At 42.8% G+C, this 25,031-nt stretch overlaps 2 protein-coding genes across 5 annotated transcripts in view; one reads left to right on the top strand and one right to left on the bottom strand.

Annotated features, from left to right (window-relative positions):
• PDE8B (phosphodiesterase 8B) overlaps positions 1–18,333 on the top strand; it is a 265,319-nt gene extending 246,986 nt beyond the window's left edge. For all 4 annotated transcript variants that reach the window (XM_059175296.1, XM_059175295.1, XM_059175294.1 and 1 more), the window contains exons 13-22: positions 1,576–1,652; positions 3,042–3,206; positions 5,917–5,962; positions 6,393–6,528; positions 7,405–7,603; positions 10,000–10,217; positions 11,338–11,458; positions 13,598–13,765; positions 15,873–16,002; positions 16,549–18,333. In XM_059175296.1, coding sequence (XP_059031279.1) covers positions 1,576–1,652; positions 3,042–3,206; positions 5,917–5,962; positions 6,393–6,528; positions 7,405–7,603; positions 10,000–10,217; positions 11,338–11,458; positions 13,598–13,765; positions 15,873–16,002; positions 16,549–16,658 — 1,370 coding nt within the window. In that variant the 3' untranslated portion in view covers positions 16,659–18,333. The remainder of the gene's footprint in view (positions 1–1,575; positions 1,653–3,041; positions 3,207–5,916; positions 5,963–6,392; positions 6,529–7,404; positions 7,604–9,999; positions 10,218–11,337; positions 11,459–13,597; positions 13,766–15,872; positions 16,003–16,548) is intronic.
• A 2,535-nt stretch (positions 18,334–20,868) lies between these two features.
• WDR41 (WD repeat domain 41) overlaps positions 20,869–25,031 on the bottom strand; it is a 43,904-nt gene continuing 39,741 nt past the window's right edge. The window contains exons 11-13 of the mRNA XM_059175298.1: positions 24,498–24,586; positions 23,499–23,632; positions 20,869–21,090 (exon numbers count right to left, since the gene is read on the bottom strand). Of these exons, the coding sequence (XP_059031281.1) occupies positions 20,938–21,090; positions 23,499–23,632; positions 24,498–24,586 (376 nt within the window). The 3' untranslated portion in view covers positions 20,869–20,937. The remainder of the gene's footprint in view (positions 21,091–23,498; positions 23,633–24,497; positions 24,587–25,031) is intronic.

Here is a 25,031-nt window from a genome sequence, read left to right on the forward strand (position 1 = left end):
CAATAATCTGATTAAAAATGGGCAGAAGGCAAGAAGCTGTTGATCCAGAGGACATCCAGATGGTCAACAGACAAATGAAAAGATGCTCAATATCACTGATCATCAGGGAAATGCAAATCAAAACCCTGATGAGCTATCACCTCACACTTGTCAGAATGGCTGAAATCAGAAACATGAGAAGTAACAGTATTGATGGTGAGCATGTGGAGAAAAAGGAACCCTTGTGCACTGTTGGTGGGAATGCAGATCGATGCAACACCATGGAAAAAAGTATGGAGGTTCCTCAAAGAATTACTATAAGATCCATTAATTTCCACTCCTGGGTCTTTTACCCATAGAATACAAAAATACTGATTCAAAAAGATATATGCACCCCTATGGTTATTGCTGCATTATTTACAATAGCCAACTTATGGAAGATGCACAAGTGTCCATTGATAGTTGAATGGATAAAAGATTTAATATATATGTAATATGTGTATATATATTATGTGTAATATATGTATGTTTACTGTGTGTATATATTATATATAATATATATTACATATACAAACATAATGTAAAGATAAATATGTTATAGATTATATATAACGTATGTATAATATTATATGTAATACACACACACACACAATGTAGTATTTCTCAGCCCTAATAAAGCATGGAATCTTGCTGTTCGCAACCACGTGGATGGATCTGGATAGCGTAATGCTAAGTGAAATCAGAAAGAAAAATATGTATGATTTCACTCATGTGGAATGTAAGAAGCAAATAAAGCCCAAAAAACCCCCACAAAAGTCAGAAAACAGACTCTTACCTGTAGAGAATAAAATAGTGGTTACCAAAGGGGAGGTTGCTGGGGCAGAGGGGAGGGTGAATGGGTGACGGAGATAAAGACTACACTTACCATGATGAGCGCTGAGTAATATATGGAATTGTTGAATCACTATATTATACACCTGAAACTAATATAACCCTTTTAAAAACTGTACTGGAATTTTAAAATTAAAAAAAATTTAAATTAGAATTAATTTAAAATGAAAGTTTCTATTGATTAGAGCTAGAACCATCACTGGATCCTGGGTGTTAAGAACCTAGGGGCACAGGGAGGTCGAGAGGCTGGCCCTAATTACTGAGAGTGGACTCCTTCATCTGCACCCCACCCTGACCGCGGTCCGTGCTTCCTTTTCCACAGGGCAGTTACCCAATCATGTGGTCAACAGCTGGGGACTGAAAGTTAGGAACTATCAAAGTTGGGCTTCAGTGATTTACGGGAAAGTGAGATGGGACCTCAGGATCCCATTAACCCTCTCTGAAATTACCCTTCTGGAACTGGGACTCCTAAAACCTGCCTGCACCATCAAGGTTTCAGGCCAAAGCACCTTTTCTAGACTTTGGCAAGTAGTGCCTGGTGTCTCAGCCTTATAGGATTGAAGGATGGGCATATCTTTTGCTTTGTGGAGGGCAGTGGGGAAATATTACTTTGAGAATCAGGTCCCTGGTCCATGAAGGGCTCCTTTGGTGTATTTAGCCAAGCTGAGCCACCAGAACCAGCTACAACTTTGTTTTTCTCTTCAGCACCAAGCCTACAGAATCGTCGCTATCCATCCATGGCAAGAATCCATTCCATGACCATCGAGGCTCCCATCACAAAGGTGAGTGGCAGCTGCTGCCTCCACTCTGCAGTCAGGGCCACACAGCACTGGGCTAATTTCTGGAGATAAAGTCATGAATGACTTACTACTGATACCGTAGAGAGGAAGCATACTAAATAAACATATAATAAATAAATTTGTAGTTATAAATTGCAATGACTGTTAGTAAGTAAAACTGTAGGGTTCTAAGAGAAAATTAGATTACTATGGCCCTATTCGTGTTGGATGAGGTGATCAGGGAGAGCTCTCTCTAGAGGAAGTAATGTTTAAAGTAAGAACTGAAGAATGCAAGGATGTTAGAAGAAAAGGTGGGCGAAGAGAATTCTGGACAGCAGTCACAGCGAGGGAAGAAGCAAAGAGTTGATTGGAGTACTGGAGGATTGGAGTATTTGAAGAAGAAGGTGAAAAAAAGTGTGGGCGGCTAGAGCTTGGAGACCGGAGGTGGGGGTTGGGGGAGAAGTGTTCATGTTTTAGTTGTTTGCAGAAGAAACCACTGAAGAGTTTCAAGTGGGGGAGTGACATGATCAAGTATGTTATTAAAAAGAACACCCAGCTGCCATGAAGAGAATGGACTAGAAATGGCAAGAATGAAAGAGAAGAGGCCAGTTTGGGGCTTTTCAGGAATTTCAGGCCATGAAGTGTTGTTAGTTGGATTTGAGTTACAGCAGTGGAGATAGAAATGAATAGATGAAGAAATATTTAGGGGTAGAATTAATTTAACTTAGTGATGAGGGACACTAGGAGAGGTGACCGAGAAATGGGGAAAACGGTTTGTCAGCTGGGGCTTCCTAGGTTTTGGCTTTGAGCACAAGTGGATACAAGTGTTGTTTTGCCCAGTGTAGGAAGCAGAGAAGGAGCTCTTGTCTTCGATTTTGTTGTTGTTGTTGTTGTTCCATTTGTTCACTTGCCTGCTTTGGGGAGAAGGGAGCAATATCATGAATTTAGTTTTGGACATGTAAGTCAGATAGTGCAGTAGATATGTCAGGTAGGCAGCTGAATATACAAAGTTGAAGGTCGAAAGAAGTTGAGACAAGGGTGTAAATTTGAGAGTCCTTGGATGTGGATCATAGGGGTCCAAAATCACGGAAATAGCTTGTCTCTGGAAGGACTGGAGAGTGAAAGGCCCAGCACCAGTCTCCAAGGAGCTCCAACCTGTAGAAGAGAGCCAGAGAAGGATCAGCAAAGGAGCTGCAGAAAACGTAGTTTCTGTGGTAGGAGCACCACCAGCAGAGGGGGGATGGAAGAATGGACTGGTTCAGAGGAAACACGGATCATTTTGAACAACAAAACGTGTTATCATCTGATTTCTTACCATTTCCAGGCATACGTGTAACCTTTGGGAATTAGAATCCTAATATCCTCAAATGTATTCTCTCTTTACTTCTTTAGGTTATAAATATCATCAATGCAGCCCAAGAGAACAGCCCCGTCACAGTAGCAGAAGCCTTGGACAGGGTTTTAGAAATTCTACGGACCACAGAACTGTATTCCCCTCAGCTGGGTACCAAAGATGAAGATCCCCACACCAGTGATCTCGTTGGAGGCCTGATGACTGTGAGTGATGAGGGAAGCCCAGAAAGGCAGGGGAGAGGCAGGAAGTGCCCTCCGGAGGACACAGAACATGTAACATAGAAACTGGTGCCTGTAGTTGCAGAAACATCTGTCGTGTTGGCTAATGTCAGCATAACCAGAAGCATCTGCATCAAAAGTTATTATCTGAGTGGTAGAATTCAAGGAATTCTTGAATGTATCTTTCCATGAAGCTAACTGATCACAGCAATGGGAGACAGTGCTTCAGAATCCTCATTACAGTAGAGTAGCAGTTGATGGAGGGTGGAGTATGTCAATGTCTTCCCCTTGACCCAGGGCAGTGTTGGATTGAGGGTTATGGCTAGGTCTCCTTGGACAGCAGGCTCCTTATATCATGCAAGGGTTTGTACTTAGACTACACCACAAAATTGTAAAGAAAATCCTTTGTTAAAAATCAAAGCTTCTATAGAAGTTCCCCCACGTAACGACTGAGCCACCCAGGCGCCCCCACCCCCCAACACTAGAATCCAGTAAAGGCAGAGCTGAGCTGTTCTGGCTCCGTAGGGTGAGGTGGGGCGGGGTCTGCTCCCTGCCAGCTCGCCAGTACCTCCTGCCTCAGCCTCTGTAACCACCAAGAGCAGCTGATTTTTTTTTTTTTAAGATGTATTTATTTATTTATCTATTTGACAGAGAGACATCACAAGTATGCAGAGAGGCAGGCAGAGGGGGGGGGGGGGGGAAGCAAGCTCCCCGGTGAAGAGAGAGCCTGATGTGGGGCTCAATCCCAGGACCCCAGGATCACGATCTGAGCTAAAGGCAGAGGCTTTAACCTACTGAGCCACCCAGGCGCCCCGGCAGCTGATTTTTTAAGGACTCATTTGTTCTTGTGTTTTTATGTGAACTGTTTGGTGGTAATCTTCATATATCAGCAAGTGAAGAAAAAGGAGAAGATTCAAATTACTCATTTGTAATCCTAATCAGAGGCTGAAACTGGAAGTACTCTTTGGGAGGAAAACAGACTCCCGGTGTCATCTGTGTGTTTTCTGTCCAGCCCTGCCACCATCTGCTGGGTTGACTGGTTTTGTAGTCATTTTCCTTGTTCCTGCTGAAGGTCTTTAATGAGCCTGTAATCTAGTGACCCCTCCCCCCCCCCATTGCTTTTCTGTCCCTGGGCTGGCCTTGGCTGTTCCTTCCCAGTGCATCATAAACTTGAGCTCTGGACAACGCTGGCAAGGGTCCTTCAGGAGGGCAGCCACGGCTGAGTCGCAGTAGGAGGCTTTTGGTTCTTGGAGTTACGTTATCTGCCCTCCTTCCCCCTGCTGGTGTACCATCTTGCAGGTAAGGCTGTGTGGAACCAGTGTAGAATTCTACCTCCTTTTATTTGGTTTTGCGAACCAGAAAAAGAAAAGCAAAACAAGAACAGGAGTACCTTGTGATACCTACCTTACGGGCAAGACAGCTGTAGCCATGGTTACTTGCCTACTGATAGAGTTTTAAAAATTAAGGGCTTGGCCTGAAGATCCAAGGTATGACTTTAGGGGAGCCCTTCATTAATACTTTAATTTTTTAAAGATTTATTAATTTATTTTAAAGAGGGGGAACACCCAAACAGCAGGGGAGGGGCAGTAGGAAAGAGAGAAGCAGACTCCCCACTAAGTGCCAAGGCCTCCATAGGGCTTGATTTCAGCACCGTGAGATCATGACCTGAGCTGAAATCAAGAGTCAGAGGCTTGGGGCACCTGGGTGGCTCAGTCAGTTGAGCATCTGCCTTTGGCTCAGGTCATAATCCCAGGGCCCTGGGACAGAGCCCCAGGCTGGACTCCCTGCTCAATGGGGAGTCTCCTTCTGCCTGCCACTCTGCCTACTCATGCTCTCTGTCAAATAAATAAAATCTTAAAAAAAAAAAAAAAAGAATGGGAGGCTTAACTGAGCCACCCAAGCTCCCATTTTCATTAATACTTTGAACCTTAGTGCATACTTTCTAGAGAGACAAGTAATTTTATAAATGACTTTTAAGCAAGATCTAAATAATTAGATACTTAAGGGTAGAAAGCAGAGAGAAGGAAACTGAGATGCAGCACCATCTGGGGCCTAGTTCAAGAGCCTAGTAAATGGAAATCACCAGAATTCTTTCCACTCCCTTATGCTGCTCCAAACATCTCAAACCCAGAAATTCATTTTAAAGGCCAGTTGCAATGCCCAGGTTGCAAAACAGAAAATACAGTTGGAAAAAAATTTAGATATAAGTAAAAAATCAGCCCACCCTTTTTAAGTTTTTACATTAAGTCATCCCCAAAATGTGGCCCATGACTTTGGTTTCCCAATATGTAAATATAAGAACGCAAGAATAACACAGTCCCTATAAGGGGAAGTGGCGTTCCTTCAAAATAACCCACATCCAAAAGCAGGACCCCTTCTGTAATTGCAGAAATGTGGCTTCAAGATGCCAGAAGACAAAGAGGGAATTTGAAAAAAGGCAAATCAGAGATCAGATGTATAACCTGAATGAAGTCCTATCCACTTTATTCTCAATTCTCCATCTCCTGGGGCTAATAGTGGTGGAAGGGAGAATATCCTCTGTCTCACAGATACTCTTTAATAAAATTTTGAGCTTCAACTTGGAGTTCCAGATTGGGTTTTCAGGATGCAGGTCTCTTAGGCTAATGGAAGAAATGAGAGAACAATGCTAAGAGCATGGAAAGCACACTTCTAATAGTAGCTTTCTTTATTCCAGGATGGCTTGAGAAGGTTGTCAGGAAACGAGTATGTGTTCACTAAGAGTAAGTTGTCATCTGTCCATGTCATGATGATAACCAGTCTCCAGCCTGTGCCTTCTCACATTTTGGGATTACTGTTTGGGGAGAGTGTTGTTACTTCCTCTTGAGTCTCACTGGAGTTCACTGTCCCTGTGTTCTGCCTTTGAAACCAGGTCTCCTCATTAAAATTACTTCTTTGAGCACTGTCCGAGTAGGAATTGCAAATCTCTGTACATTTAAACAGTTAAATGGAATACTTCTTTTATTTTTATTTTTGGTTGGGGGATCTGGAAGTTTCATAATGTAAGAGAAGCACCTGGAAGTAAAAAATCTTCCTACCCTTAGAACTTCAAGACGTCCTTTCTAGTAGCTACCATGAAGATGATGACAAATGCTCAGGGGCACTCAAGATTCTGCAATTAACCAGCCTCCCCAACCCCATGTGTTTGCTCAGATGTGCACCAGAGTCACAGCCACCTTGCGATGCCAATAACCATCAACGATGTCCCCCCTTGTATCGCTCAGTTACTTGATAATGAGGAAAGTTGGGAGTTCAACATCTTTGAATTGGAAGCTGTAACACATAAAAGGTATGTGGCTTCTCTGGCTGCAGGTGGGGAAAGATTGATGGCCACGCTCAAGACTTTCACATCTGGATTTGAGGGAGACGTGCGTTCTTGCCACAAGAAACTTCACAGGTTCTACCAGTCATGCCATGCTGGAAAGTCGAACAACCAGAGAGACTGTGGCCCCTGAGTGAGCTCCTTTATGGAGACAGAGTGGGTAAGATGTGGGATTAGCCTGGGGATGACCAAGGATGAGGACTTACTACGTGTCCTTTTCAGATTTATCCAGGTCATTCCTTTGTGCTAGTAAAGGAGTTACAAGTACTCTCAGCCCTGAACTGTTGAAGCTCCACCTCACAAAATGAGTTTGAGAGCACTACAGACTTGACCTTGGATCTATCCGGGAGGCAGGGAAAAAATTAAATATCTCAGAAAGACCTCTTCTACAGTAGGAGAAGGCTTTCTTCTGGGGCTGCTGATGTACAGTATGTGAATGATTCTCACCGGTACATGAATAATGTGATGGGAAATGGTAAGACTTTGCAGAGACCACTGTCCTTAGGCTCAGTGACTTCCTGAGGGGACACAGAGGAAGTATAGAGTTTGTATAGAAGTAGAGATGGAAAGGGACTATCAGAGATCTGTCTTGGTGGCTGGAACCACTAAGGCCATATGACTTAAAGACAATCGAGAAACCATGTATGGATCGCTGCGAGGCACCTGGTTGTAAATCCGTGACTGATGAGATGTTCTGTCTCCTAATTTGGGGAGGGAATATTTTTATGCTCTTGAGCATGTGAAGTAAAAGCGTCTCAAGAAAAATGCCTCTATTCCCCCGTGTCATCAAAGAAAGCAGTTTCTAGACCAGTGAATTCAGTGAATTGTTTTCCCTTTTTCCAGGCCATTGGTTTACCTGGGCTTAAAGGTGTTTTCTCGGTTTGGAGTATGTGAATTTTTACACTGCTCTGAAACTACTCTTCGAGCCTGGCTCCAAGTGATTGAAGCCAACTACCACTCCTCCAATGCCTACCACAACTCCACCCATGCCGCCGATGTCCTGCATGCCACTGCCTTCTTCCTTGGAAAGGAACGAGTGAAGGTAGAATTTTGGTATCAGGATCTAGTTACCTGCCTAAATTGGAGGTCCAGGAGCTCAATCTTATGAAATGTTAAGCCAAAAAGCTAACTTTTACGTATATATACACACACACTCAGATTAACTGATCATGTTGGTGTTGTAAAGACATGGCCTTTTCTCCCAGCTCTCCCCTCCCCCACATGCCTAAAGTAGTAATTGATGTCATGGGAGAGACTCCTTTGCATGCCTGGCTGATTCATGAACCCATTCTCCAGGTATTCACAAGGAGGCCCCTGTGAGGGATCTAGGACAGGACTTCATTATTACAGCAAATGGTTACTTGGTCTAGAGGTTCCATTTTAGGCTCAGAATTGGGCCAGTGGCGAATTATAAACCAGACAGGAATGAGCCATCCCCCATTCTCCTGATCAGACATAGATGTGTGTGTATGTGTTTTGTGTAGGTGTGAATGTGTATCTCCTATATTGATGACTTACATAATTCTGAGAGGTTTCACGTCCCTTAGTCTTATTTAGAAGTGAGTAGTGTCCTCTACAGGTGCTGATTTATAGGACAGCCCCATGTACACCCTATGTACATCTCTTGCCACAGCTGGCAAGAGATCCCCTTCTTTCCTCCCCTTCTCCCCTCACTTGCACAGTGAAGCTTGTAATTCCTTTGCTGCAATTAGAACTGAAGCTTAGAATGCAGACGCCTCGGGAGAACTGCTATTTAGAGACTGAAATTCCTATCAGTCTGCAGTGGCCTGACATGAGATCATCCCCTTATTCTAAGACCCTGAGTACTTAGAAGAGTCGCCGTGGGTCAGCCAGAAGGAGCAGAAATGCCACCATGGTGGGGAGAGTTTGCCAAAGCCGATCAGCCGGAAGCTGATCTTGGTATTCACTTTAATCACCAACAAAATAAAGAATATGGTCCAAGAGTGATGCTTTTGAAGATCTTTATCACCTGTGGTTAAAAAAGGTGACATGAACCTGTGTTTGTACAGCCCTTTCTTGGAGGAGCCAGGGCACTTCCAGATCCATACTGCAGGCTCACAGCCCTCTGCTATATGCTGCACGAGACACTGCACTGCTGAGGCTGCACCGGGCCAGTAGAGGACAAAACCTAAAGCATGAATGTCAAAACCAAAGTGATGGCAGCCCCTGCAGTCCAGAGTTGGAGATGAACCTCACTTAAGCAGAACCACTCTAGAAAAATAGTGACTAAATGCTTGATAAATCAGGGAGTTCTTGGTCACTTTATCATTTCCCTTACTCTCCCTCCCCTAAGAATTTTCCTTTAAATTGTGAATTCTGCTAGTGGCTGCAAAATCTGATTGAATTTCTCAAATAGCAATGGAAACAAGGCTAAGACTGTAATATAATTTAAAAGACATTTTCTAATTCTGACAGTCTTGCCAGACAATCAGAAAATGTAGAACTGCAAAGAACCTTGGAGAATTGGGCTGGAAGGAGCTCTTGAGCTCAGAGATTTATTTTTTACTTGTGCATGTGTGTGTATGTGTGAGAGAGAGAGATTTTGTGCCTTTCCCAGTAAACTGTCAACCCCATTAGTGCGGAAAGCATGCCAGTGTAGTTCATCATTGTAGTGCTCACACTCTACTAACTAGAGCCCAGTAAGCCTAGAAGAAATGATTACTGAATGAATTCCCAAGTTATAGGATCTCTTACATGATAGTAGCCCATTTAATAACCCCTACCTAAAGTTGTAATCTGAGAAAACATTTGTATGCCCTTGTGCTTTGGTCTGTGTTCTCAGATTAACACGGCAAGAGCTTAAGAAAGAGGGTCTCCCTTTTGCCTTTGCCGCCTGCTAGCCTGCAGCTGAATTTGGTTTTCAACGGCAAGAGCTGCCTTCACCTTAGTTGTCCTGGGAAAATTCTTTGTCTTGTCCGTGATTCTCTTGTACTGCTTGGCTCTAGTTCTTTTACCTTGGTGTGAAGAGTCTCGATGTATTTGTGCCACTTACTGCCACTCTCTCATTCTTTACCCAAGCAAGCAAATGAAATAAGTAATACTTGGGATCATAGGCCACTCTATGCTCTCTCCACTCGTGGGAAAATGTCAGGGCAATACCACAGGGCAAGCATTTGGAAAGGCTTGTTTGGCTTCCTGCAAAGACCTGGAGTGAGTGGGTGCTGGGAAGAGAATGTAGGCATCCATCATAATAGATGTGTCCCATAGCTCAGATTTCTGTTTCCCTCCAGATACGTTGCAGCATAGTAGAGTATCTGTGCTGTGTCCTGGGTAGCTTCTCAACTTCTAGGAAGTCAGAGAAGGCTCATCAGGCGAAGAAAATATTCTGGTCATCCCATCCCTCCTGAGGCACAGATAGGAGTGTAGGTCTCTGACAGCCAGTGGATAACATTCACCCTTGCCTCCCCACGGCCCCAGGGAAGCCTTGATCAGTTGGATGAGGTCGCAGCACTGATTGCAGCCACGGTGCACGATGTGGATCACCCGGGAAGGACCAACTCGTTCCTCTGCAATGCAGGCAGCGAACTCGCCGTGCTCTACAATGACACCGCTGTCTTAGAGAGTCATCACACTGCCCTGGCTTTCCAGCTCACTGTCAAGGACAGCAAATGCAACATTTTCAAGAACATCGACAGGTCTGTGGTGTTTGGGTTCCTGTGCTCAGGTTTGTGAAGTACAGCAGAATTTTTGCCCTCCCAGGAGGACATCCTGCCTTTTGTGTAACTCAAGGAACATGCATCCTTCCTCATCTTCCCCCAGTTCAATGTTTGCCACTTAAAAACCTAACTCATGAGGAGACAGTGTTGTTCTCAGAAATGTCCCAGCAGAAATGTTAAAGCCCAAAGGGGGGGACAGGTCTCCCCCTTCCTGGGCTAAGTGGGCCAGCCGGGAACAGACAGGAGCAATCCCTGGGGGCCACCACAGGCCTGCAGTCACTATGGCTGTTGCCCGTGGAGCAGCGGCCAGGCTGGAGGGCCAAGCAGACACAGAGCACAGAGCTCACTCTTGCCGCAGGGACCGCACTTCGACATGAACCAAACATGCTGGTTTCTAGAAACCTGAGAAAACACGGAGACCAGTTATTCCACTTTCAGAAAGTTTCGTCAGTGTCAAGGACTGTTTTTAGAACTTTCACTGAAAGAATTTTCTCCAAGAGCCAACTCTACTCAGCTCTTCATGCTGGCTCCTGGAAGTTAGAAGAAGATGGTAGGACCTGGAGAGTTAATGGGGCAGGTTTGCAGCTCCACGCAATACACCTTCGATCTAATTTAGAGCTTTTTCAGGGGAAAACATGATTCCGAGGCCATCACCTGAGGAAGTGCTGACAAGTCTCTGTAATAGAAACCCGAGTCTGGACCACCTGCCTCGGGGACAGCTCACCAGGCTGCTGCTCCAGGCTTGCAGGGCAGGGACTTGACATTGCCTTCTACCTCACTGGGTTTGTGTTGCCAAGGGAAGGGAGAAGGAACCACTTTGTAAAGTAAGTGCCTACTATGTGACATCGCACACACACACACCCGCACGCACACTCACGTCCTACAATGAAGGGTCCGCTGCACTGGGGACAGTGGAACAGCGTCAGCAAGTCCTGGCTTACCGGGAAGAGGCACAGGCAGACTTGATGATCCGCACTCGGTTCCCAACTCTGTGCCCCTGGCTTCCTCCTGCGCTGTGGAAGTGCGGGGAGATGGAAGCACGACAGTTCTAATTCCGGACCTGATATGAACAAGGCTCTTTGTCTTCTGGTTATTTTAGGAACCATTATCGAACACTGCGCCAGGCCATTATCGACATGGTTTTAGCAACAGAGATGACCAAACACTTTGAACATGTGAACAAATTTGTGAACAGCATCAATAAGCCAATGGCAGCTGAGGTAAGCATTTCCCCTGTGGTCAGATACAACCGAGCACTGTTCCCATCAGAGGCTACTCTGGCCTCAATGCACTTTCTCCTCATCCTGAATCCAAGGTGGCTCTCTGCCCGGAGCTGGTGAAGACGGGCTGGAAGTACTGGCCACAGTGTCCGCAGTAACCCTGAGCTCCCTGAAAGGAGGGTCCTGAAATAAGGCCCATGGTGACAGGAGGAGGTAGGCCCAAAGAGTAAGACAGGCGAGGCCTGCAGACAACAGAGGCTAGCTTGTGTGGGGTATTTTAGAGGATCAAAGCCCTTTCTAATTCTCGGTCATTGGAGACCTCCAAAGTGGCTGTTTTTAAGGAGAGAGACCATCCAAGAGACACTCTTAACTACAGGGAACAAACCGGTGGTCGCCAGAGGGGACGTGGATGGAGGAGAGGGGTAAACAGGTGGTGGGGATAAGACAGCACACACCCCCCGATGAACACGTGAGTGATGTCGACAACTGGCAATTTCAGGCATATAATGTAGTGATGCCACACTGTATATCAACTATACTGGAATTAAAAGAACTCAATAAAATAAAGAATAAAATAGAAGCTAAAATCTACTATTGGGGGGAAAGTGGATATTTTAAAGAACTATATTCCTGCTGACTTGCATTAAAAACATTAGTACCTAAAGATTCCATATAGTCAAATTGTGAGTGCTAGTTGAAAACAAAAGCATTTGTCATTTTTTAAATTTCCTGATCTACCCTAGTCCTGCCTTAAGGCCCCTCCAAACTTGGGTTTTAAAAACATGCACAGAAGATTCACATCTCTGTTGTTTAAAATGAGCTCAACTGACCTCTGAAACCATGAAGCTGTTCATAGCCCTGTAAAATTAGGAAAGCTTTATGCTCCTTTCCACTGGGCAGAGGCTGCATATGTGGATGGATGATGAATGGTTGTCTTCAAAGTAACTTGATGATCAGTAAGGAGATTGTTCGTGGAGGACCCCTCACATGACCAGATGGAGGGACAGTGTCTACCTCACCTGTTCTACTTCATCTCCTGGGGTCCCACAGCGTAATGCCAGGGCCCTCTCTTTTCAGGAGACTGACTTATGGGGGTAAGGATCTGGGGAGTCAGGAGGGGGAAATTACACGGAATTTAGAGTTAAGGAAAGTCACCTATCAAAATAAGCTCCCAACTCTGTGTTGAGATCTATTATTTACAACAGTATGTATTGTAAGCAGTATTTTACCAGTGGTAAGCAATAAAAAAAAATTTTTTTCAGAACATAATTCTGTCCATGATGGTTTAATAAATAGATCTAGTCTCAAAATAAAACAAAATCCCTTAAAATGTCATGCAGTTTTTCAGCTTGGCAGAACTCTGGAAATGTAATTGTTTTTACACAATCTGATGTCTTTGGAAGCAGAGGATAGCAATCATCCAGGTTTTGTGTAACTGACCTATCATTGCATTTATGTAAGCCTACTCACAGAACTGGCCACTTGGCTCAGGAACCCCTGACATCCGTCACTAGGTCTGTACTCCTGCACAACTGGTCTTTCTAAACATGATCGAATATATCCAATCCTGCCCCAGCCCACTTTCATGCTCTTAGTACCCCCCCAACCAAGAATGTACTTGGGTCATGACTTGCCACCATTCAGTCGGAAAAGCAGCCAGGAAAGCATGAGTGGACAGACGCCTTAAGAGAAAAGGGATGGGACACAAAGTCATAGGACAGAGAGGGAGATGGCAGGCATAAGTAGTAGAAATAAATGAAGAAAGGATTGAAGGGTCCTATGTATGTGTTCTTTCCTATCTTTAATGCACTTTTATAAACCTGGCAGTGGTTTCTACACATCCTGATAAAACTGGAAGAAAAGCTGTCCTTTAAAATGCTATACCAAACTACTAAAAACAAAACCAACCTGAGGTAATAGTTACCTCTGGGGAATAGGATGGCAGTGAGGGGATGAGTGGGGACAGGGAGTTTGATGTTTTAAACTGTTTGTCTTGACTAAGTGTATTATATATGGGATTAAGGATGGGAAAACTTGAGTCCCAGGCAGGTCTGAATGGGTCTGGTTGCCGACCATCTGATGTCTGGCTACTGTGGTCATAATATCATTTTAACGCTAATATGACCATCTGTCTTCCAGATTGAGGGCAGTGACTGTGAATGCAACCCTACTGGGAAGAACTTTCCTGAAAACCAAATCCTGATCAAGCGTATGATGATAAAGTGTGCTGATGTAGCCAACCCATGTCGCCCCCTGGACCTGTGCATCGAATGGGCTGGGAGGATCTCTGAGGAGTATTTTGCACAGGTACACTGCCTCTCTAGGGAAGCTCCACTTCTCTTCTGGAAATGGCTCCAGGTCATGGAACTCTGGAGATTTTCCAGTTGAGTAGCCATCAATTAATACAGGAATCCTCCCTGGAAAGAAATGGCTCACCCCGGCCTGAAACAGACTTCTGGTTTGACTGATGTGGCTGGCCACTGACCAAAGTCATTCTAGGAGGGGATAAACTGAGCCTCTGGAAGTATCTTTTCATCATCAAAATGTCAGAACCTGAATTTCCACAAACACTGGGCTACCATCCGTTCACTTACCAGGTTATTCTTCTCTCCACTGAGCCCTGTGGGGACACAGAAGTGCAAGATGCACTCCCACTCACGGGCAGCTCATAAACAGCAGGGGAGAGGTTTAGACATAGGTCCACACATTGCTAAAAATAGGAAGTATCTCTAAAGGAGGTATGGTAAATGCTATCTGAGTTCAGACAGATACGTTTCCTAGATGATAAAAAAAGAAAAAAAAAAGAGCTTTGAGGGAATTGGTATTAAAGTTGTGTTTTTATTTTTTGAAAAGATTTAGATATATGGAAATAGGAAAGGACTTCGTGGGAGAGAAAGTATTATGTGTAAAATTAGTAAGGAAGAAAAATAGAATTTTTATATATAAGAATAGCAATATGTAGTTCACTTTGGCAGTGTGAAGGAGTTGAAGGAACAAAATCCAGAAACAAGTAGACCACAAGATGCTTTTGAAATACAGGCCTACTTCCAGGGAAGAAGACTGTGGTACGTATGTGTGATAGAAAGGAAAACACGCACGCAGCCCCAAGTCCTGCACTGGGGGAGGGCTGGAACGGCGGAGTGTACCACGACGGCAGGATAAAGAATGGTTCATCGTGTCCCAGAGGGCTGGCAGGGAGAGGACAGCCAAGTACTCAGTATGTTAACTGTAGCTTTCAAGGCTGAGAAGAGGAGCTCCAGAAATGGAGAAAAGTAGGGCAGGCAGTCTGACGTTGCCAGAAAGAAGGGGGTTAAGAGTAAAAAATCCGAACTACTCCTTGAACAACAGTGGAGATTTTAAAGATGCCTCATCGATTAATCTGGAATGAGCAAGCTGAGCCAAAAGCTTGTAGGAGGTCATTAATGGGCCTCCCAGGACCCACCGAGGCGGCCTGAAATCCTAGTCCTAATTATTCTCTAAGTACAGGCATGGGAGAGGAACACTTCTAAGTCATTTAATGTAAGTTCCTTGTTCAGCTGTCCTTCTCCCAAAAAGGAATGTACTAATGTTCACAAGCGCTGTGGCCTAAGAATCACAAGTCAGAAACGAGGCCTCTCATGAGCTGGCTTCAGGTTCAGCACACCATCAGGAACATGGGTATCTTAATATTCAGCTCCACACAGGCCGGCCTTACACAAGTAAATATCTACTCTACTGTGCAAAATGCTCAGGCTGACATGCTCCTTGAGAACCGCATGACCAGTACTCAAACCTGAGCAATCCCAGTTTGCCATTCTTTGGAGTAAAAATAGTGTGCTTCAGCTCAACTGCTGAAATGCTTTTCCTCCAGACAACATCACGATGCTGTGCTGTGTGGTGTAAGGGCTTTATGCGGACTTCCCATTTTGTCAGAACACAGAATTTTAAAAGCACATGTACTCAGAGTACTCAGAGGTCAAAATTCATTAATAATTCTTACTGCTTCAATGAGGATATTGGTTAAGTGAAACTGGGTTTTTGAACTTCAGGCACGTGACTCCTGGTACAGTTTGGTGACAGTGCCTGGACTCACGCTAAGGCATAAGCACTGCCCCACCATCACTCCTGCACTCACTGTAAATGGTGGTATCACCAGTGTTAGTACTCAGCGCTACTAGTGGGACTGCGGAAGCCGATCTTCAGAAAGGGGTGAAGAGATCAGTGCTTCAGGAGGGGCTCTGGGATAGTACAAGAGACCTGAGTCCCTAGCTCATCAGGCAGTTGACTCACAGGAGCCTCAGGAGCTTACTGAACCCAGCGAGGTCTTCATGGTGACAGCTAGAGGAGGACTCATGTTCAGAGCTGTTCTGAGAAATGAGATGCTGTGACAGCTCCTCGTGTGCCCCAGCCCTGTGTGTGCTCTCATTTCTCGTAGACTGATGAAGAGAAGAGACAGGGGCTCCCTGTGGTGATGCCAGTGTTTGACCGGAATACCTGCAGCATCCCCAAATCCCAGATCTCCTTCATTGACTACTTCATAACAGACATGTTTGATGCTTGGGATGGTAAGAGAGTTGGTGTTTTGCCACCCCACAGGAATACTGTGTTATACTTTATGATGATAACCCTTACTGACACAGGTTGGGCCTAAAGGTATACATGAAATGCTACTTTTGGTTGTGTGTGTGTGGAGATAGCTACCAGCTGTTTGCAGCCAGGTGGGGGGAGGGGGCCCGTAGGCACCTTCTGCATCCCTAGCACCTTGCAGAGAACCTTATGTACAGAAATTTCAGTGGATGTTTGATAATTGCAGCAGTAAGTCTTAACCTCTGGGAAGCAAAGGTTTCCAAAGTTTGCAGGTTTAGCCGTTCCTCAGGGAAACTCTAGAAAGAATACCAACAGCATCTGTGAATCAGAGTAGACCAAATACATTTTGTAATGTTGCTAATAAGTGACTGTATTTAGAAACTAGTGTTAATAACTTACCTTCCCATGCTTGTATGTGCACTAGGGGGCCTCTCTTCCATTTCTGAACCCCAATCTATCTCACAGAGCCCTGGCCTTAAATCTGTTCCGGTCACCTAACTTGTGATTCTTTGATGTCCTTGCAGCCTTTGCCCATCTGCCAGCCCTGATGCAACATTTGGCTGATAACTACAAACACTGGAAGACATTAGATGACCTCAAGTGCAAAAGTCTGAGGCTTCCATCTGATAGCTAAAGCCAAGACAGAGAAGGGGACCTCGGGATCTGCGAAGGGCACTGTGAATCAGTCGTGGAAATAAGAGGCATTACTTTCTAGTGAAAAGGACAGGTGTAGGTTAAAGAGTTGGTGTTTAATATTGGACCTTTGAATTACTTAAGTCCCCAAACTGCATTTTTAGAAAGTTACATTCCGTGAAGAGAAAGACATGTTCTTTTGAACACTTAGTGACAGAACAAACACATGGCAAAATCCTTTGTCCTACTGTCATCCTGTGTCCTCATGAAACCATGGAGCTCATTTACTATATATAACTAGCAGGACACAGCAGCAAAGACGGTGCCTGTGAGCCCATCTTGCTGGATGACCAAGTAGCTTAGCTAGTGTCTCTTACCATAAAAGTCACCTTCACTGTTTAGCTTGACTATTTTCCTCAAGAGTCTCAGCCTGAAGGATTCATAATACCTAAGGGGAAAAAACTATATAAAAAATGAGCAAAACAACTAGGACCAAATCACTGATAAACTAGTTGGTTTTGTCACCTCTATGGCTAAGCAGTTCTTTTGCTTAATGGTGTGACAAGCAAGGTTGACCACAGCCTTGGCCTGGTGAGTGCCTTCTGTAGACTGGAAGCAGTGGCCTGTGTAGCTGTCTTTCCTAGAAAAGGAATTCATCTTATGATGGGGAGGGACTGACACCTTATTTGGGGGGAATCCAAGAGCTTCCCTTATTTCCGGTTTACAGAGGCAGTCACAAGGCACTAAAGTGAGTATATAAAAGCCATTAAATTTGAATGCCCTTGGATAAACTTTTTTTTTTAAGAAAATTTATATACATTTGCTGTTAAAAGTTTTTATTAAAGCACTCTAAATTTGGTGGGTGTAAGTCTGGAGTAGCTTATGCAGTGTACCATCTAGACATCTCTTTTTGGGGAGGGATGGGGAAGTTTCAAAGTTCAGATGTTTTTAACCTATCTATATTTGAAACCTTGCCATTTTGCTTTAATGATGTAAAGAAGAAAAGACTGCACGATGTGTAAATAGATTGGAAAATAGGCATAAGGAGAAGCAGTAAATACTATTTTATGCTCTTAATTGTATGCTAAAAGCTTCTAAAGCACAAGTGCATATTTTTATACAGCTCTTTTGAAAACTTTCTGTGATCTACATAAAGTCAGACTTGAGATTTTCCTTTCTCTTTTACCAAACAACCCTTCTCTATGTATTGTAAATATCAGAAACTCAGTAAACAAAATATCTTCATTTTCCTTTTCAAATCCTCTGTACTCCATGCTGCATTTTAATGAGGTATAAACAGAGGCTGAATTAGTGGAGTAGTAGTTATTTTTTTCAAATGAAAATTGGAATGCAGAACACTTGAAACCAGTACATGGAAAGAAAAAAAATGACTTATCACTACATAATGTGCCAATGTTTTTTTCTATGTTTTGTACCAAAAAATGAAATCATATATGACAATTCCACGCAGAGAAATGTATCTAAATTATTTTTGTTAGAAAAGCGAATGTGCTTGGTCAGGACAGCAGCTAGCTTTGTGTTGTAATGCTGCACTATGTAAATGTGATGAAAGTGTTTTTGTGAAGTACTTGTAACTAAATTCCTACAGCCATTTTTCATTCCCAACAGCTGTTTTTATTTTATCTCTTTGGCCTAAACTTTTCATTATTTCAAAATTTCGCTTTAGTGTCCTTTATTTCATGAGTCACACACTTTATTTTCAGACACATTAAATTCAGGATGTCAAAATCCCATTTTAAGGAGCTAAATAACTTGCCTAGGCTTCAGAGACTTACTCGAGACAAGGACAGTCTTTACCTCGCCATGTCGCTCTCAGTTCCATTTGGTAAGTAACATTTATCAGCTGTTTGACATTTTCTGTATGAATGTTACAGCTTACTCCTTGTAATGTCAAATTAAAATGTTAAAGGCTTTAAGACTGCCAGGTACCAAAGCTTTAACACAGCTACAGTCTTAATCAGTGTGTAATCCTCTGAATTGCTAACTAAATATTGCATTCTTCCATATAGTCTTTCAGAAGGTATAAACTATTATAAATGCCTCTTTATATTTGTTTCCTAAAACGTTCTGTGTTGAACACACCCCCACTAATTAAGAAGAATGCTATCTCATATAGGGAGAAATCATATTAGACCGACTACTTAACTACAAGTTAGTTAGAAGGTCATTCTTGTACAGGTAACAATATTTTATAATTCTAAGTCAGGACTGGTTTGTCTTAGAGGCAAAGAACAAGCCTTAGGCTGAGAAAGGAATGATACAGTGCCCCTGAAATTTAGGCTCTTGCTTGTAATTATGTGAAGACAGCTAGAGAAGGAGGTAACAGGATATTTTTAAATAAAAATGACAGGACCCACTACCTACTGTTACTTTGGGTGCTTCAAGTTCAGCATCTAGCAGCAGTCTACACACAACTACTGAGCAGCCATCACATCTGAGCCCTATTAAAATCTCTCCTCTTTCTGAGTGGGAGGCTTCCCTCCAGAAAGATCAGAGGATTGATGGTGGTACTTACAGTACTAGTTGCTCCCAAAACTCACCTATGGTTTCTGTCACTCCATGGGAACAGATTACTAGCTGAAAATACTAACCCAAAACCTATTGGGAAATACAGCAGTTAACCTGTATAATTCATGGAAGAGGTCTTACACAACTCAAGAAAACAACTTGAAAAACTTAAAAGACCTCATGTAAAATGTCCAAAGAAAAAGTGAGCTAGTAATGGAAGAAGGTCCAGTTATCAAGGAAAATTTTAAAGCCCGAAAATGACTGTGAGATACCTAACTAAAGTGATCAACAACCTGATGCACTAAGACCAGGGCAAAGGGCTAATTGCAAGGTCTTACCTGCATGGGCCTCAGTTTCCTCATTCCTAACATCAGGGCATCAGACTGGCATAGCAACAATTTATAAAGATTCCATTATGGATGAGTGGGAGGAACAGGTGAACTGGCAGGGAGCGAAGGAATCGGGAGTCCTCCTCCTACATGATAACAGGACTCTTTGATCAGCACTTTCAGCATAACTCCACAATTAACTCCACTTTCTTTTTAAATTTTTATTCTTTAGTACCAAAGGGGAGAAAATATCTGTTCTAAGGCTGGTGGGGTGATAAAGAGGATTAAGTTGGAGTGGTCCTACAAGTAACTACACAAACGAAGCCTTTCTCAAGTCTTTCGTATTGGAGGAATGGTAAGATCAATCAGGCACTTGCGGCCACACTGACCTGGGAAGCACGGTATCTCTTTACTGCTCTAGCTCTCATTCCAGGCATAAATGAGGGCTGTGTGCTCGTCCAGTCCCACCTAGCTAATAGCCATTCAGCCACTTCACATGGGGGGAGAAAACCACACCCTGGTACGATTCCTATTGACCTGAGTTTGTAGGAATAGTAGCAGGTAAACTACAACAAAAGCATTTAAAGAAATTGGCACCACCAATAAAAAAGGTGGAGTTTAACAGTGAGAGACTCAAGTTGCTCACAGAAGGTTCTTACTTAGTTACTAAAGACCAGGAAATCTGTAGGATGTAGGATATATTTATCACAAAGATTCTTAATCCAAGAGGCTCTAAGGAAAATCAAAGAACAAAAAGCTTCTAATGAATGCCACAATTTTACTGTTCTATTTCCACCTCCCTCACAGGGTCTAGGTTCAGAAGAAGCAGCTCAAACCCAGCACTCACCCCTTGAGCAGCAGCACACAGCACAGGCTCCTGGAGGTCTCCAGCTGTAAATTCAAGATGTGCTACATCCTATCTGTTGTTCAGTGGATTTCTCATTTTTATCCCAAAATATCTTGTATTTTCTGAAAAGTAGGCTTGTTAAATTTTTAAAACAGGTATAGTTAAAATACTCATTTTGAGAATAAAGGCAGGTACTTTAAATTTCACAAGGGTCTAAATATGAAAGTACATGTAACTTTTTAAAAAATTTTCGTGATAAGAATGTAATTAGAGGGAACAAAATTATACTAAATCAAGTGAGTGAGAGGTTCTGAGCACTATAGACCCATTTCCTCAGTGGTTTCAGGTTACTGCTATGTGAAAAGTCAAAAAACGTATAGTGTATTCTTTGGTGAATGTACTAATACCGGAGAAACAACTTGCAGCTCTTGATCTGGGGGTTGGGAGTTTGAGCCCCTCACTGAGTGTGGAGATAACTTAAACTCTTTAAAAAAATAAATAATACATTATAAACTTCAGTATTACCCTATATTTGACATTCAAGGTTCACACACAAGTATTCCAAATTCCTTCAACTAGATGTCAAGATATAAGTCCCCATTCTCCTCTAATTTTTGAAATAATTTTAAACTGCGCAATCCAGATTCTCTTTCTCCATTTTTCCACAAAATAATGAGATGGTCAGCAGAGCACGTCACTAGTCCATGATCTTCGAAGTATAGAAACATCTGTAAAGAAATGTAAAGCTACTGATTATAGGAATTTCAAAGAGAAAAGGTGAGGCTAACACTAGACTAACAGGTGCTTGTAAGGTGGGTAACTTGTAGACTTACTTGAATCTGAATGTCAAACTCATTTTTCATGAGAAATTGTGTAATGGTCTAGCGTTTATCTATATGCTTATATATTTTAATAATCAGAACTATAACAACTATTTTTGTGAAGTACATGAATTCCCACAGCATTTTTCGGTTTTGCTGTAATTCTTCAGGTATTTCAGATTATGTCAGAAGTACAAGGAGAAGTGGACAGTTGGCTACCAGTAAAATGTCTAAATTCCTAATTCGGCAAGATAAACACTGGCTTGAGCTCTCTAATCCATAAGCATTTACAGAATGCCATCTGTATGCTCTGGTCCCTACCAAGAAGAAGGTTCTAGTTCAGTTGTGAAATCACATCATAGTTGAAACAAAGACCATGTAACCAGGGTACTAAAAAATGTAGGATTTGCCACAGAAAGAGAAGACCTAGATGAGTAGATGAGTAACCACTGAAACTGTCAAAACTTCAAAAACCTAAAACTTCCCAACTGAAGGGAAGGTCATACCTGATGAAGAAAAGAAGAATTTAAAAAAAGAGCTAATGAGAAGGCAGCAGAGCTACCTCTGGAGTAGAGAGCAGAGCTTGGCAAAGGCAAGAATGAAACGAAGGAGAGAAACACAATATCGAAGAACAGGATGGGAGTTTTCTCTGAAATAATTTTGAACAAAACAGGATAAGGCCTCAGCTGATGATCTCTAAGTGAAGAGGGGGAGGAAGGGGAGCAAAATACTACAGGTAACAGGATTGGCTAGAAAGTAAGGGTAAGAACATAAAAGGAATGAGGAAATTCAGGAAGCACCAAAAGGGAGCCAAGATTTTTCTGAAAGAAGCCAGAGATTTAAAAAAAAAAAAAAAAAAAAGCTTTAATGTCAACACTTTAAGGAAAATTCCTCAGGTCTACACTATGGCAAATATGCCACTATGAAGGTTACCCCCACCATTTTTTTTTTTTTTTTTAAAGATAAATATACTTGAGGGAGACTCCCCACTGAGCAGGGAGTCCGATGCAGGGCTCGATCCCAGGAACCTAAGATCATGACCTGAGTCGAAAGCAGATGCTTACCTGACTGAGCCACCCAGGTGACCTTAAGCCCCGCTATTTAAAAACCTTTAGTGGGGTACTTAATAAAGCCAAAATTCACCAGCCTTACAGGCAAGGACATTCACAATCTGATGCAAAACTGCTTTCTCAGGCTTTCTCTCCTCCTAATGTCTGTTCACAAAAAAACACTGCTCTGGCCTAGCCAGTCTGCTCCTGCCTCCACGTCAATACAATCTTTGCACTTCTACCACATTCTATTCTCCCCAGTCCCACACTACACAACAGCCACCTAAGCGAAAGCAGAGTTAAGAAGCAGAACAAAAGGAAAGCAACTGGGCTAGTGTTAGAGGAAAGCAAGGATAAACAAGACCCAACACCCAATATTAGGGAACTTGGGGGCACAAGGCTATGTCCACCCTCTGCAACCTTCTAATTCCTAAGCACTCACTGTTTACAATCATCTGGGCCTGCCTGAGCAGCTCAGGGTAACAACTTACTTGGGCTGTGTCCTTCCTCTCTCTAAGATCCAAGAGGGCAAGGATTATCCTACGAGTATCTTTGTGAACTCCAGTGTCAAGTCTGCTGCCTAATATCTAGGAAATGACTGGTAAGTGTGGTGCTGCTCCTAAGCATAAACACACATTCAAATGAAGAGTAGAGTCTGCTGCTCCCTGGCTGTGAACCAGCGGAGAACAATGGAAGACATTCATTACTTAGGGCTCTGCTTATAGATGATTACCAGTTCCACTCATCTTACCTCGAATGATCTTATTCCCTTCATTAGAGGCAATATTATAAATATTATAGTAAATTTAGTAAATACTAACGTATTTGGATTTCCACAAGTTAAGAGTTGTGTACATATTACAATTCTTAACTAATATTTTCATATATGTACAGCAATAACCAATGACCTAAGACTTAGGAAAACTAACAAAATACGATCCTTCAAAAGAAGGTTAAAAACAGTGCTCTGTTCCAGTCTGCAAGGCTTTAACTCTACATATATAATGCAACCCTCCATGCACCCTCTACTACTGTTAGGTATTCAACATGATTCATGCTGTCTGATTCTCAGCTGTCTCCATCTCCTAAATAATTGTGGTTAAGCCCATTTTTAGAAGGAACACATTCCTTGCTTCCTCACATCATGTCTTAATTGCACATGCTATAACCTATCCATGTTTGGACTGAGCAAAAACATACAAAGAAAAAAAAACCAGGTCTTTATATGAATGCCCTAAACCTTTATATGCCTATTAAAAATAGTACCTCCACGGATGAGGAGTGTCCAATCAAATCTCCAATAAGCTCCAATGAACATGGAGGGGCATTTTCTTGTTGCTTTTTAACAGGCTGGCTGGCTTGTTTGTTCACTCTTCCAAATCCCCACATGTTAAAAAAACCTAGAAAAACAATCATTTCGATCACTTCCAAAATTACTGTGCTCTTTACTTCAAATATAAGATCAGAAAAACAGAAAATTTAAATGCAAAGATGTTCTGTACTTAGTTTAGTCAAGGGCTAAGGCAATGGTATGAAACACTAAGCTAGGGTTTTTGTAAATCTGTTATTTCGTTTCATCTTAACTACCAGGTTTGCTGCTCATTTCTTTTATTGGCCCCACCTACCCACTGGTGAAGGTGTAGTAACATGACAAAAATGCACTGGGAATCAAAATCTCCTCTCTCAAAGAGGAGAGCAGTAAAAGGCCTGGATGTCAGTGTCCAAAAAAAGAAGTCACAACACAGATCTATCAACGAAGGGTAGATGAACAGCAACGTGTGTCCAAAACAGTATCCCAGCACTTAACCTGATCAGAAGAAACTCCAGAGGTACCAGCACCTGAGTTCTTACACAAAGGTTGCTAATGAGCCAGTATTTTGTTTTTCAAACCAAACACCTGCAGGTCAAGAGCTTGTGAGATTATGATACAAACACAAAAGTGTTTTTTTCCCATAAACTGAGTTTGATATCAATGCTTCCAGGCTGAAAGAACACTTAATTTGATATCTGATGGTACAAAGCCTCCTTGCCTATCAAGCATTATGATAGACAATGAATAATTACTTTAATGGGCCATATGTTCAGAAATGAGAGTTTCCCTGAGAACAATAAAATACTAGTTGACTTGAAGAAAAACAGGCAGTTCTGCATTAAAGCAATATTAAGATATGAATCCGAGATCCCGATTAGCATCACAGTGTACAAGACTCCTGTGCTGCACATAACCGCCAGCCCTCTGCCTTTCATATAAGAAAAGACACGCACCTGTTGGGACAGGTTCAGCGGCAAGCTGCTGTTTTTCTCTTAACTCCCAAATGCGTACACTGCCATCTTCTGAGCATGAGATTAACTGCCTGTCAAAACAGAAAATGTGTGATAAAAAGAGAATGCACCATGGAGGGCCAGTGCTACATTTGCGGTGAAAAATCAGTGGAGCCCTCAGCTGCTTTTCTCCAGCTCTCGGCAGGAGCTGATAAAAATCCCAATTTAACATGACTTCACAATGCAAAGTAAAAGCACTCTTTGGGAGGGGCAGCCATTATACTGTTAAACTGGCTCAAATGATAAATACCTCATCCCATTTTGTAAAACACAGAGTGTGTATTACACTTGCACAATATCCTGATCCGTCCCCCCTTTCCCACCTCTTACTCTAGCTCTTGTCAGGGTGGCTCTCACACTAAAAGTATTCTGCATAGAAAATAGTATTTCCTTCCTGTGACTTCATCGCTAGAAACGCAGCAGCCAAATTTATAGTGACAGGAAAGCCCTCGCTTAGTAGCCTCACACTACAAGATG

This window comes from Mustela lutreola, chromosome 5, assembly GCF_030435805.1.
Source record: "Mustela lutreola isolate mMusLut2 chromosome 5, mMusLut2.pri, whole genome shotgun sequence".
NCBI lineage: Eukaryota > Metazoa > Chordata > Mammalia > Carnivora > Mustelidae > Mustela > Mustela lutreola.